At 36.0% G+C, this 13,032-nt stretch overlaps 1 protein-coding gene across 2 annotated transcripts; it reads right to left on the minus strand.

Annotated features, from left to right (window-relative positions):
- Positions 1 to 7,380: 7,380 nt before the first annotated feature.
- LOC112777015 (uncharacterized) lies at positions 7,381 to 11,242 on the minus strand. 2 transcript variants are annotated; one of them, XR_011877334.1, is made up of 2 exons: positions 10,784 to 11,242; positions 7,381 to 9,987 (listed from the first exon to the last, which is right to left on the minus strand). XR_011877334.1 is itself a non-coding variant. In XM_025821298.3 (2 exons), exons 1-2 carry the CDS (start codon positions 11,100 to 11,102, stop codon positions 9,573 to 9,575), a joined length of 705 nt encoding a protein of 234 aa, XP_025677083.1. In that variant the 5' UTR covers positions 11,103 to 11,242; the 3' UTR covers positions 7,381 to 9,572. The 2 variants fall into 2 exon arrangements, 1 of the variants encoding a protein (XP_025677083.1); XM_025821298.3 differs by having other exon boundaries at positions 7,381 to 9,958.
- Between the last annotated feature and the right edge of the window lie 1,790 nt (positions 11,243 to 13,032).

A 13,032-nucleotide genomic window follows, 5' to 3' on the forward strand; every position in this document is an offset into this window, starting at 1 on the left:
TTTGTGCCATCAGACTCGATACGACCTCTTAGCTTAGTCTTAACCACAACCACCCAACTAGACTTGCATGAGCCCAGATAAGACAAATAGTATATCTATCATGCATTTTTAGATAGAATAAAAGGATGGTAGTGCCTATATTTTCTGGTCACATTTACTTCATTAATATTGTAATCCTTGTGCTTTTGTGTTTCTTGTTGTGAACTTGGATCATACATTGACATTTAAACATGTAGATCTTGTACTAATGTGACCAAAATACTCTAATTGAATTATATTGTGCAACACACCATACCAATCAGAATGACCACCGCCTGAATCTCCACAAACCCAAACCCATTGTTATCTGTATTTTTTTTTCAACCGACCATTGTAAGAATGAAACCGATATCCATTAACATTGTATATTAGGTAGCTTGTGCCCTTATTCATTGGACCCCAACTAAGTGCTACTAGTACTGAATCTGTTGTGTTAGCTAGATGCACTCTGACGTATTCTCTGAACCAAGGGAGAAAATTGTTCAGTGATGTATCAGAATTTGTTTCTTGGAATAACCTAACAATAGGATAAATAATAAAGTTTCAGAGCAATGAAGTTTTGATTAGATGACAAAGATAGTATCTTACTAAATGCAATAGTTACGAAGACTTAAAAACTCACATCAGGTAGGATGAAACCTGGTCACAGTTAAGTAACACATGCAGATGTGCAGCATCGATTTTCTTTTTCTCTAACCAATATTCACTACCCACGCCTATTGCAACTCCTTCTGGAACAAATATTGGATACGTTAGTCCACCTGACGATGATTCTCCACTCTCATCATTCCTTCCAACTCTTGTTCTATGTGACTCAACATGAGGCTCAAAATAGAAGGAGCAAAATGCGGATATTTCTTTAGCTTGGAATGTTTCACATATACTACCCTCAATCCGAGCTCCATTCTTCACGATGCGCTTGAATGATCCAAACATCTTCTCAAACGGGCACATCCACCTAAATTAGACTGGCCCACATACTCTTTCTTCGTACGACAGGTAGATTGCTAAGTGTTCTATGACATCAAAAAATTTGAGAGGAAATATCCTTTCTAACTTACAAAGTATGATCGAAATGTTCTTCTCTATGACTGTGAGATAATTTACGTTAATTTTTGTAGCACATAAATCCCTAAAAAATTCACTTATTTCTATAAGGGATTTTCAGATGTTGGTAGGAAGTTCTCAGAGTACGACAGGAAGCAATGACCCCATAAAGACATGACAATCATGACTCTTCAACCCAGCAAGTCTACCTTGTGAAATGTTTGCACACTAACCCAAGTTAGAGGCATAACCATCAAAAAACCTCAATCCTCTAATCTACCTACAAATATTTTGTCTCTGGTTATTTGTTAGAGCAAATGCTGTATTTGGTTTAGCCCACCTACTATTATCAAGTCTTGTTAAGTTCAGATCTGACCATCTGCAAATGTCCACCAAGTCTAACCTTAACTTATCATTATCCTTTGTCCTGTCATCATCCATAACTGTGTACATATTATCAAACATGTTCTTTTCAATGTGCATTATCTCAAGATAATGTCGAACCAAATTGTCTTTCTAATAAGGCAAGTCTCAAAATATACTCTGCTTGGTCCAATTATGCTCCTTACCAAATTCTGAAGGTCTCACACCTGCCCTATTATCGACGATCCTTGGGATTCTTCTGAGACGATGCCAAACTTGCAAACCGCTCAATCTCACGAGTGTCTCTTCTTGTTTAGTTCTATTCTTCCTAAACGAGTCTTTGTTGCACTGAAAAGAATGATCAATATCAAGGAACCTTCAATGACAATCAAACCACAAATTCTTATCCTCATTCATCAGCCAAACTGCCTTTGTATCTTCCATATAAATGGGACATGACATTCTGTCCTGAGTAGACTAACCTTATAACATCCCATATGCAGGAAAATCATTAATGGTCCACATCAACACAGCATGCAGTTGAAAGTTTATCTTGGTTGAAATATCATATGTTTCTACACCGTTAACCTTAAGTGCAGGTACTCTACCTGATCTAACCCGATCAGGTAGGATTGTTAATAGGACTAGCAATATGTACCCTACTCGCAGGTACCCAACTTGATCTAATCCAATTAGGTAGGGTTGCCTACCTGACCCACTGCAGATAGGGTAAGGTACTATGTGGGTTTGCTTGCAGGTAGAGTCGAATGTGGGTTTACCCTATCTGCGGATACCCAACCTGATCTAACCCAATCTGTAAAGTCCCACATCGGTTGTGGAGGGAAACGAAGCATGCCTTATAAGGGTGTGGATACTTCTCCCTAGCATGATGTGTTTTGACGAGTGAGTGTGGGGGGCTTCGGCTATCATCCCTATCGTCAAATGCAAAACTGTGAGGCCTTGTGTGCCAAAGCGGACAATATCGTGCTAGCGGGTGGCCTGGACTGTTACAGATGGTATCAGAGCCAGAACCCGGATCGATGTGCCAGCGAGGGCGCTGGGCTCCCTTAGGGGGGTGGATTGTAAAGTCCCACATCGGTTGGGGAGGAGAACGAAGCATGCCTTATAAGGGTGTGGATACCTCTCCCTAGCATGACGCGTTTTGACGAGTGAGTATGGGGGGCTTCGGCTATTATCCCTATCGTCAAAGGCAAAACCGTGAGGCCTTGTGTGCCAAAGCGGACAATATCGTGCTAGCGGGTGGCCTGGGCTGTTACACAATCGGGTAGGGTTGTTTATCCGACCCACTGCGGGTAGGGTAGGGTACTATGCGGGTTTGCTTTCAAGTAGGGTCGGGTGCGAGTTTAGGATATACACTATCCACACTCTTAATATATTATATATTATATAATATATATTTAAAAATTATGTGTAATGAACAAAGTGGGTATTGAATACACAATATCTTTCTTGTAAAAACTCCAAACTATCACTAAGCTAATCATTTAAATTATAAATTTAGTATATTTGTTTTTTAAAGAGTAATAAATAGTTAGAAGAAGAGTGACAATGCATTTATCTTAGTTTATGTTATTTTAATTTTATTAAGAACTTGATGATCATGCTATTTGTAGTTTTATGTTGGATTTTTTTAATATTTTATTGTTTTTAATTTTAATTTAAACTTAATTTTTTATTTTTTATTTTATTAATATGTATAAAATATAAAACGATTAAATTTTATATTTGCTTGAAAAAATTTTGATTTTCTTGTGGGTAGGGTCGGGTAGGGTAGGGTTGTGAACTTTAAGGTGTGGATAGGGTTAGGGTTGAGAGATTCTCAACTCATAGGTAGGTGATGATTGGATTTTTGATGGTATAGAATTTCACAAATGAATTCTCGTTGCAAGTATAGTTTCTAAACCAATCACTAATCCTTTCATACAAAAAGTTATTTGTCACAAGTAACAAACCCCTAAATTTATAAACCGAAGTATTGGAACCTCGGGTCGTTCTCCCTAGGAATTACAATAGAGTGTCTTGTTATTGGTTATGAATTATTTTGGGGTTTTGATAAGAGGCATGAAAGATAAATGGCAAGAAAGTAAACTAATGGCTAAAAAGGTCTTGGCAAGGGTTGGTGGGTAAGGATCTCTATCCTAATCACTAACCACAATATGAGAATTGGCAAGGATTAATCTCATTAAATCATCCTCTAACTAGTAGTAAAGGAAAGTCAAATGAGCTATATCAATCCTACTCCATAAGTCCTAACTCTCCACTAATTCAATTAGTGAGAACTAGAGTTAATGGATCCCAATCATCAATTACTTGGACATTAATAACTCAAGAGTTCCTAAGTTACCTTTCCAAGCCAAGAACATAAAACTCTACTCTAAAATCCAACCAAGCATTTCATCAAACACTTGGAAGGCACAAAAGGAAAACATAGTAGATCAATCACAAGAATTAATTCTAACTACAATCAAATGTAAAGAATTAACAACAATTGAAGGAAACAAGATCTACATGAATTACCTCTTATTGAATTGAAAGAAAATGGAATGAACAATAGTAGGTCTACAACAAAACATAAAAACAGCATAAAGGAAATTGCAATGTAACAACAAAGAATTGAAAGGTAGAAGTAGAAGAAAGCAAAGATTAAAATCTAGATCTAAGATTATTGAACTAAACCTAATCCTAATTCTAGAGAGAAGTGAGAGCTTCTCTCTCTAAAACTACTCTAAACTAAACTAATGTGTGAAAGTATCTAAAGTATGAAAAGTATGAAAAAGTATGTTGATTCCCTTTCAATCCTTGGCTTAAATAGCATCAGAAATGAGTTGGATTGGGCCCACAAGGCTTCTAAAATCGCTGGCCACGTTTGCATTAAGTGGGTCATGTGCCACCATCGGCGCGTCCGCGTACCGTGCGCGTGCGCGCCCCTATGCGCGATGCAACTATGACAAATCTTATATCGTTTCGAAGCCCCGGATGTTAGCTTTCCAACCCAACTGGAACCGCATCAATTGGACCTCTGTAGCTCAAGTTATGGTCGTTTAAGTGCAAAGAGGTCGGCTTGACAGCTTTCCGGTTCTTTCATTTCTTCATGAGTTCTCCAACTTTTCATGCTTTCTTTCTTCATTCCCTTGATCCAATCTTTGCCTCCTAAACCTTAAATCACTTAACAAATATATCAAGGCATCTAATAGAATCAAGGTGAATTAAATTTATCTATTTTGAGTCCTAAAAAGCATGTTTTCACATTCAAGCACAATTAAAGGAGAATATACAAAACCATGCTATTTTTTGAATAAATATGGGTAAAAGGTGATAAAATCCCCAAAAATCAATACAAGATAAATCCTACAAATGGGGTTTGTCAGTAGGGTAGGGTTAAATTTTAAAAAAAAATTTAACCCGCAGGTAGGGTTAGAATAGAGTCCAAACCCTTCCCTATCCATTACCAGCCCTAGTTGTCAACCAGCACTCCTTTGGTGTTTCATCTTTTGTGTGAACTCTGGATCTCTCAGCCATACATGCTCCAAATTTTCTTGAGTATGCCAATTTGGATATATTAAGTTTATTAATTAAAGTTACCATTACCATTTCTTTATATAGCCTTGACCAACTAACATTGGTTCGCATTTCATAGGTAAAGGCAATGTTACAGTGGAAGATAGTGAGTTTAGTATCAGAAAAGAATTTAGTTTTAGAGGGTCGATGATCTTTGTAATCAAAAGCTACACTATCTCTAGAAGAGTTGATTACACTGTGTATGAGTCAGAGCCACAGACATTCTATGCAAAATGCAAGGAGTATGGTTGAAGATACGATTGGCTTATCCGAGCTAGCTTGATCCAGAAGAAAGGTTGTTAGAAGATCAAGAGATACAATGGGAAACACACGTGCACCATTGGGACGATTTCACAAGATCATGCCAAGTTGGACTCAGACACGATTACAGATGCTATCAGGCCATTGGTTGAAGCAGACCCATCGATAAAGGTGAAATCTATATTGTAGAAGTTCAATCCAAGTTCAACTACATTGCAAGTTAGCGCAAGGCTTAGTTGGCAAAGCAAAAGTCTGTTGCAAAAATTTTTGGTGATTGAAAATTTTTTTACCAGACTCTGCCAGTGTGGTTAAAAGCAATGTGCACCAATATGTCAAGGTCTCGTGTTTAAATAAAAACTCTACTTGTTTATCGTGAGAGTGAGGAGGTGAATGATGTCAGAATCCTTCATCGGGTATTTTGGAGCTTATATCCGTGTATTACAGTATTTAGACACTATAAGCCATCAGTGCAGCTTGATGGCACACACCTTTATGAAAAATATAAAAGTGTACTTTTAGTTGCGGTTGTATAAGACAGCAACCAAAATATTGTGCCGATTGCTTTTGCCATCATGGAGGGTGAGACAGCAGATGCATGGGAGCTTTTCCTTAATAATTTGAAAAGATATGTTGTTACTCGAGATGACGTGGGTATTATTTCTGACCGCCATAACTCCATCAATACAGCAGTAGCTTATAGTAATAACACATGGGCACAGCCAAGAGCGTGACACATGTTTTTCATGAGACACATTGGATCCAACTTTTTAAGGAGATTCAAGGCTCCATATTTGCATAAACTCATAGTTAACACCCATTTCATATAGTTGTTGCCTAAAATGTTCCGTAGATATTTGACTATAATTTCTTAGCCGGTGTCAATGGCTCCACCTAAATCAGTTTACATTGGTTATAATCATAAATACAAACAACAACAACAACAACAACAACAATAACAACAACAACAATAACAACAACAATAATAATAAATAATAACAGTAATAAATAGTAATGACGATAACCATTACCGTCGCCTAGTTGAAATGCCACCCACTGGAAGCTCATTAGGAGGAACGGGTGCCATCCATGGCATATGCTCCCATGTCAAAACAAAAGTAGAATAAGCAGATTGTCCATCTCTTTACAGTTGTATCGCGATACCAACACAAAAACTTGTATAAATGTGCCAAACTAGCTATCCCCAACTATAAAGACAAATTTGATGAAAATCTCAAAGTAACCACTTAGAGTTGGCAGAAGTGGTTGACTTATCTGGAAATACAATCGTTCCAAGCAAAAGGAATATATGAGTCTGAACATACCACTCAATCAACTCTTAGGTGTCTAATGGTTTGGTGTCTCTGTATTGCTGAATCCATGCCAAGTTTACCTTCCCCAACATGTGAGCATTAGGACTGGGCTGCCTACCAAAAACTGCTAAGCAGTTATCCACCAAGAAATCGTGACTGCTGTCCGTTCTGCTGATCACGGGGTCCCCATTAATTGGTAGGCCAAGTATATGTGTCATGTTTTTTAGGTTGATAGTTATTTTGCCGACTGAAAGGTGAAACGTGTGGGTTTCTGGCCTTCATTGTTCCACCAAAATACTCAACAGTGCAGAATGTCCCTTCAATTTGAATATTCGCAAAACATGATGAAACCTGGTTGATGTATGGTAGTTGCAGTTATTTCGTTATGGTTTTTTGGGTAATAAATTTTTGGTCGCCTACAAAAAAAAAATAATAACACTTTAATAATAATAATAATAATAATAATAATAATAATAATAATAATAATAATAATAAGAAGAAGAAGAAGAATAATAATAATGATAATAATAATAATAATAAGAATAATAATAACAATAATAATAATAGTAATGACACTGCACACAATAATAATAATAATAATATAACACTCGTGTACTACTACACGTAATAGTAAAAATAATAATAATAATAATTGAAGGTTCTTGATGGTTTAAGGAATGGGAGTTGAATCTATGACTTTTTTTAAAAAATTTGATTAAAAAAGCCTCAAACCAAATCTTTTAACTTTGCTTCTATTTGGTCTGTGTATGAGATTATGCAGGAGACAATTTCGTTTTGTGTCATAAATCATGAAAAACAGAATCAGAGCAGAGAGGAAGAAGATGACACAGCCATGTATTCTGATTTAGTTGCCTAGTGCAATGCAACCTACGTCCAATCTCCAGCACAACGTTGGTGGAATTTTCACTATCTTTCCAAGTATTACATACATTAATTCTCTAGGATTCAACATAATCCTATCTACTGGGATACACAAGCTTCAACATAAACTTGACTTGGCTATGTAACTACCTAGACTCAACACACTAAGTGCTTACCTAACATAGTAAGGGATATCTCTCAGGTACATGACACAAAACAGAAATACAACCAAAAGAAATCTAAAATCACTCTTGATTTTTCTCTCAAGTGTTTCTCTCATCTTTTTCTCTCAATAACTTTTTCTCAATGCCTCTCCTTCTTGCCTTTTACCTCTGAATGAATACAAAGAAAGATATAACATTGAAACAGAAATGCAAATAGGAAACCATGAAGGAGATGATGATTCACAACCTTTATACTATAAGTTGAACCGGATTTAGCTCTCTCTGATGAAGCTCTCCATCTTGGCAAAATATTTCTTTAATCTAGAAACACTATCCAAAACATTAAACTCTCACAGGGAAGCTCTCACTCAAACTCAAATTCTGGTTCTCTCTCCTTGTCTTCAAAATGAAAATCAATTTCCTTTTTGTATCTTCCTTGAGTCACGACTAAGGTTTCTTCCTCAAAGGTCAACTCCTTGGTCATTGAACCAATTGTACCTCCTTTATACCTTTTCTTCATTCAGACCACAAAATTAGGGATTTAAAATATGATTTTTGGCTTAATCGAGGAGGTAGGTGCATCAGAAATTTGCTCGCTCAGTGAGGATCCCAAATTCAATCCCTTAGATTTGTGCTTTGGCTCCAAGAAATATTTTCAACCATTGATTCAGAGCAGAGAGACTTTGCCACCATATTCTTCATTTTGTCTGAAATTATGGTACAGGAGAAGGAGAAAATGTAAAGCAATTGACTTGTATGTTAAAGGAAACTAAATACCTTTAACTTCTTTGAACTCTGCGTAGCTTGCTTTTGATTCACTTGATTTGACATTAGCTTCCTTGATTAGCTTTCCCTTTCTTCTACTTTGGTGTTTAAATTGAAAAGTGAACTTCTCTTCCATGTCTGACTAACACCCAAAATGAACACACGCTGGGACTTAGCTTAGGGTTGCTTTACTTTTACTTGAAGACTAATGGGTTGGGTTTGTGATTCATTTTCCATTCAGCTGCTTCGGATCATTTGGTTTCATAGGTTTGGGCTGCAACAAACAATTTGGGCCTGCACATTAAATTAACATCATCAATCCCACTTGGGTTATTAACCCAAATTCAATATGTTTGTCATCATCAATTTTGTTATTTAAATTTCTAAACTCACAAATCTCCCCCTTGATGACAAACATAATATTTAAGGTAATAATCAAAGGATTTAACATATACAAGTTTCAAAAACTTTTCTTTGATGATACCATGTATTTTTTATGTGTTCCCCCTTTCTTTTACAAGGATTGCTCCCCCTTAATGTGAGCTCATCTACCATTTCATGTTTATATACACACAGAGAACACACATGTACATCACAAACAAATATTGTATAGAATTATCTTGTATGGCTATATTGTCAGCATCTCAAGCAATAAATTAGCAGCACAACCAAAATGATTCATCATGCATTTTCTTTTCACAAACTCAATTAAACAGCACGAAAACATAAACCATTAAAATTAACCACCAAATCATTAACACCAACTAAGATAACACAAGTGTATGATAAGCACAAGATCAGAATTCAATCAAACATATTAATTCTCAATGTCAAACCAATATCTCATTCAGCAACAAGATATTAAAGTACCAAAGTATGCAATTAATCATCAAACCATTTAAAACAGCAAGTTCACAGTTTCAACAATTAAATTCATCACACTCAATTTCAAACTACTTCAAAACTACTAAATTCAAACTACTTCGAAACTACTAAACTACTCCCCCCTTTTGTCATCAAAGGAGGGAACATTTTCAAGAATGAGGCCTACATAAAAGATGTTAGTACTTAAAATTCACTTAAACCGAACTAAAATAAGTGCAAATAAAACAGTCTTTAAGTCATACAGTCATCCAAAAAATAAAAGTGTCTAAAACTAAAATTATTTCATGAAACAAAGAGCAATAAAACATAAATCTTCATCAACTGACAGTCCTAGTGGTTCTTCTTGATCCGTGGCCATGGTGTCATCCTCATGTATGTTGTCCACATATTTTAGGAGAATAAGAACTATATCTCTTGATTTCTTCAAGGAAATTTCATTCCTTACCACAAGCTTTCTTTCTTGTTGGCTTGTGAAAATGAGATGGTTGGACAGATTCACAAACTCTTGCAAGATATCTTTGACAAATCCATAAAGGAGTGATTTGTGAGCAGTGGAGGCAGAAGTTCTAGAAGTTGAATGAGGAGGAATGTCATCTAGGTCATCTTCATCATCATCAAGGACCACCTTTTTAGTTCTTGTAGATCCTTTCTTTTGTTGCTTCACTGCACCACCCCCTTTCAGTTAAGAGTTTCTATTTTCAAAGGTCTCATTGGTTAGGTCAACACCAAATGATTTAAAAATACAAGTTAAAAACATGCCATAAGAAAAAGACACATTCTTGTCACTCCTTATGCAATCATGCATATGCCTCATCATTAAATAAGCAAATAAAATCACAGTTTTAGTAATGATAGCATCAGCACCAATGTGTTACAAAATGATACTTTTTGATAAGAACCGCTTTGGGGTAGGATAATGTAATTCACAATGTGATGGAGTTGAGCATGAAGAGGCCTAGAGCTTTATGATTCGGAGTGAGACCATCAATCAGAGAAATATTTTCACAAACATAAGCCAAAATATCTTGATATGAAATACCCAATCCTTCATCCCATTTACCCGAGGTATAAGCACATACACCAACATCCGTATATCTAAGGGCATCACTAATGTTTCACTATTCAGGTTCAACTCACGCCCTTTGACATAGGAATGAATATTTTCCTCATGATAAGTGATATTAGCATAAAACTCACGAATAAGATCAGGATACACAAGCTTTTTAATTTTGAAAAGATAGTTCCAGTCAAGAAACTCTAATTTTTTCACAAAAACAAATCCGTTCTTTTTCAAAGCGAGTAAATTAGCTAAAAAGGTAGGGAACAAAGGATGATGAGTGATAACTCCTCTGTAAAATTCACAATTCATGGCCGAAGAAAATCAAAGAGGGTTGTAATGAGAGTGAGAGTTCATGAAGTGAGATTTATGGGTAAAAAGATCAACATTTTGGGGTTCCTTTACTGAACGAAGAGGGATTCGTGGGTTACCTCGCTGAGGGCATTGAGGAACAGACCTTGGTTTTGGCCTTGAAGGTTCAAGAGGAGCATCTTTAGTGGCTGGACATTTTCCCTTCGAAGCACTAGGGCGAGATGGTGCGCTGGATGGAGCCGCTGCCTGAGACGAGGATGGATACCTTGGAGTCGTCTTCGTACGCGCCATGGGTTCGGTGCAAGGAGGAGAAAGTGAAGGTGTGGGTGAAAGAGTGAATGTGAGATTTTGAGAGTGAGATCGTGCTCGAGAACCCTCAGGAATTCTGGGAAGTTTTTGAGTGAGGATGCCTCTTCTTGTAGCGGTTTTCTTCCTCATTATTATGACAAAATGGTTTTGCAGTTTTCAAAACAAATGATGGTAGTGGAAAAACCAAAGAGTCATGCAAGTGAATATAAAAGGGTTTGCTTTAGTAACTGCTACAAGTTAATAGTTTCTTGAAAACATACATGTTTAGAACCTATGACAAGTTTGAAAAGACATGACCTAATTTTGAAAAAATTTTTCCTTTAAAATTATAAATTAACTTTCAGAAAAGACAAAAAGAATTAAAAAATAGTTTTAAATATATGACAAAACAATGAGGCCCATATTCATATTAACTCATATTGGGCCCAAAAGAGGTTGTGTTTAAGAAAACACAAAGGACCACATGAAATCTGAAAAGAATGGTTGGCCCACATGAAATAGAACTTAGAACCAAATACCAGATACCACGTTCCAGGATGATGGTTTTTCATTTGCCCAGAATTGTCTCATCCCTACTTGAGAGACAAAAAACTCAAACAACATATTAGCAATGTTAAAATAAAGAATCATAATTAAAAATGCCTAGACTAGTTCTTAATTTGCAAAATCTATCTTCACACAGAGATTTAGTAAAAATATCATCCAATTGAACTTCAAATTTCACAAATTGTATTTCAATTGTACCCTTTTGCACATATTCTCTAATAGAGTAAAACCTCACTTCAATATGCTTAGTTCTTGAGTGTAGAACAGGATTTTTAGAAATGTTAATTGCACTTAAGTTATTACAAAATAAAGGGATACTATTGATTAACAATTTGTAATTTGCAAGTTGAGTTTTAAGCCATAAACATTGTGAACAACAAGAAGAAGCGGCTATGTATTTAGCCTCAGCAATGGATAATGCAACAGTAACTTGCTTCTTGTTTGACCACACATTCAAGAATTGTCCAAGAGAGCAACAAATCCCTAAAGTTCTTCTTCTATCAACACAGTCTCCGACAAAATTTGCATCGCAATAACCAACTACACAAAACTCATCATATTTAGGATACCAAAGACCAAAATCAGCAGTACCATTGATGTATCTAATGATCCTTTTTACAACAGAAAGATGTGATTCCTTTGGATGAGATTGAAATCTAGAACACACACCTACGCTATGAACAATATCCGGTCTAGAGGATGTTAGATAGATGAGTGATCCTATCATACCTCTATACCTTGTTTCAGCCACATCTTTTTCCATTTCATCCTTTTCAAGTTTGGAGTTTGGATGCATAGGTGTACTTATTGGTTTGGAGTTTTATAAACCAAATTTCTTAACCAACTCCTTGGCATTTTACCTTGGTACACAAAAATTCTACTAGGAGTTTGTTTGATTTGGAGTCCAAGAAAGAAGGTGAGTTCTTCCATCATACTCATATCAAACTCACTAGTCATTAATTTTCCAAATTCATCACACAAGGCTTCATTTGCCAATTCAAATACAATGTCATCCACATAAACTTGAACAAGTATGAAATGATCATTAAATTCTTTAATGAAAAGACTTGTTTCCCCAGTACCCCTTTAAAAATCATTTTTCAACAAGAAAGAACTAAGTCTTTCGTACCAAGCTCTAGGAGCTTGGCTCAAACCATAAAGTGCTTTAGTGAGTTTAAAAACATGGTTTGAAAAATTTTTATTTTCAAAACCGGAGGGTTGTGCTACGTATACTTCTCTATCAATAAATCCATTCAAAAAGGCACACTTAACATCTATTTGAAAAAGCTTAAACTCTTTTTGGGCTGCATATGCAAGCAATAATCTTATTGCTTCCATTCTTACAACCCGAGCAAATGACTTACCAAAATCAATGCCCTCCTCTTGGTCATACCCTTGAGCTACTAATCTAGCTTTTGTTTCTAACAACACTACCATCTTCACCGATTTTATTTCTAAATATCCATTTAGTACCTGTTACCTTCTTACCATTCGGTTTGGCACAAGAGACTAT

The sequence above is a fragment of the Arachis hypogaea genome, chromosome 19 (assembly GCF_003086295.3).
Source record: "Arachis hypogaea cultivar Tifrunner chromosome 19, arahy.Tifrunner.gnm2.J5K5, whole genome shotgun sequence".
Lineage (NCBI taxonomy): Eukaryota > Viridiplantae > Streptophyta > Magnoliopsida > Fabales > Fabaceae > Arachis > Arachis hypogaea.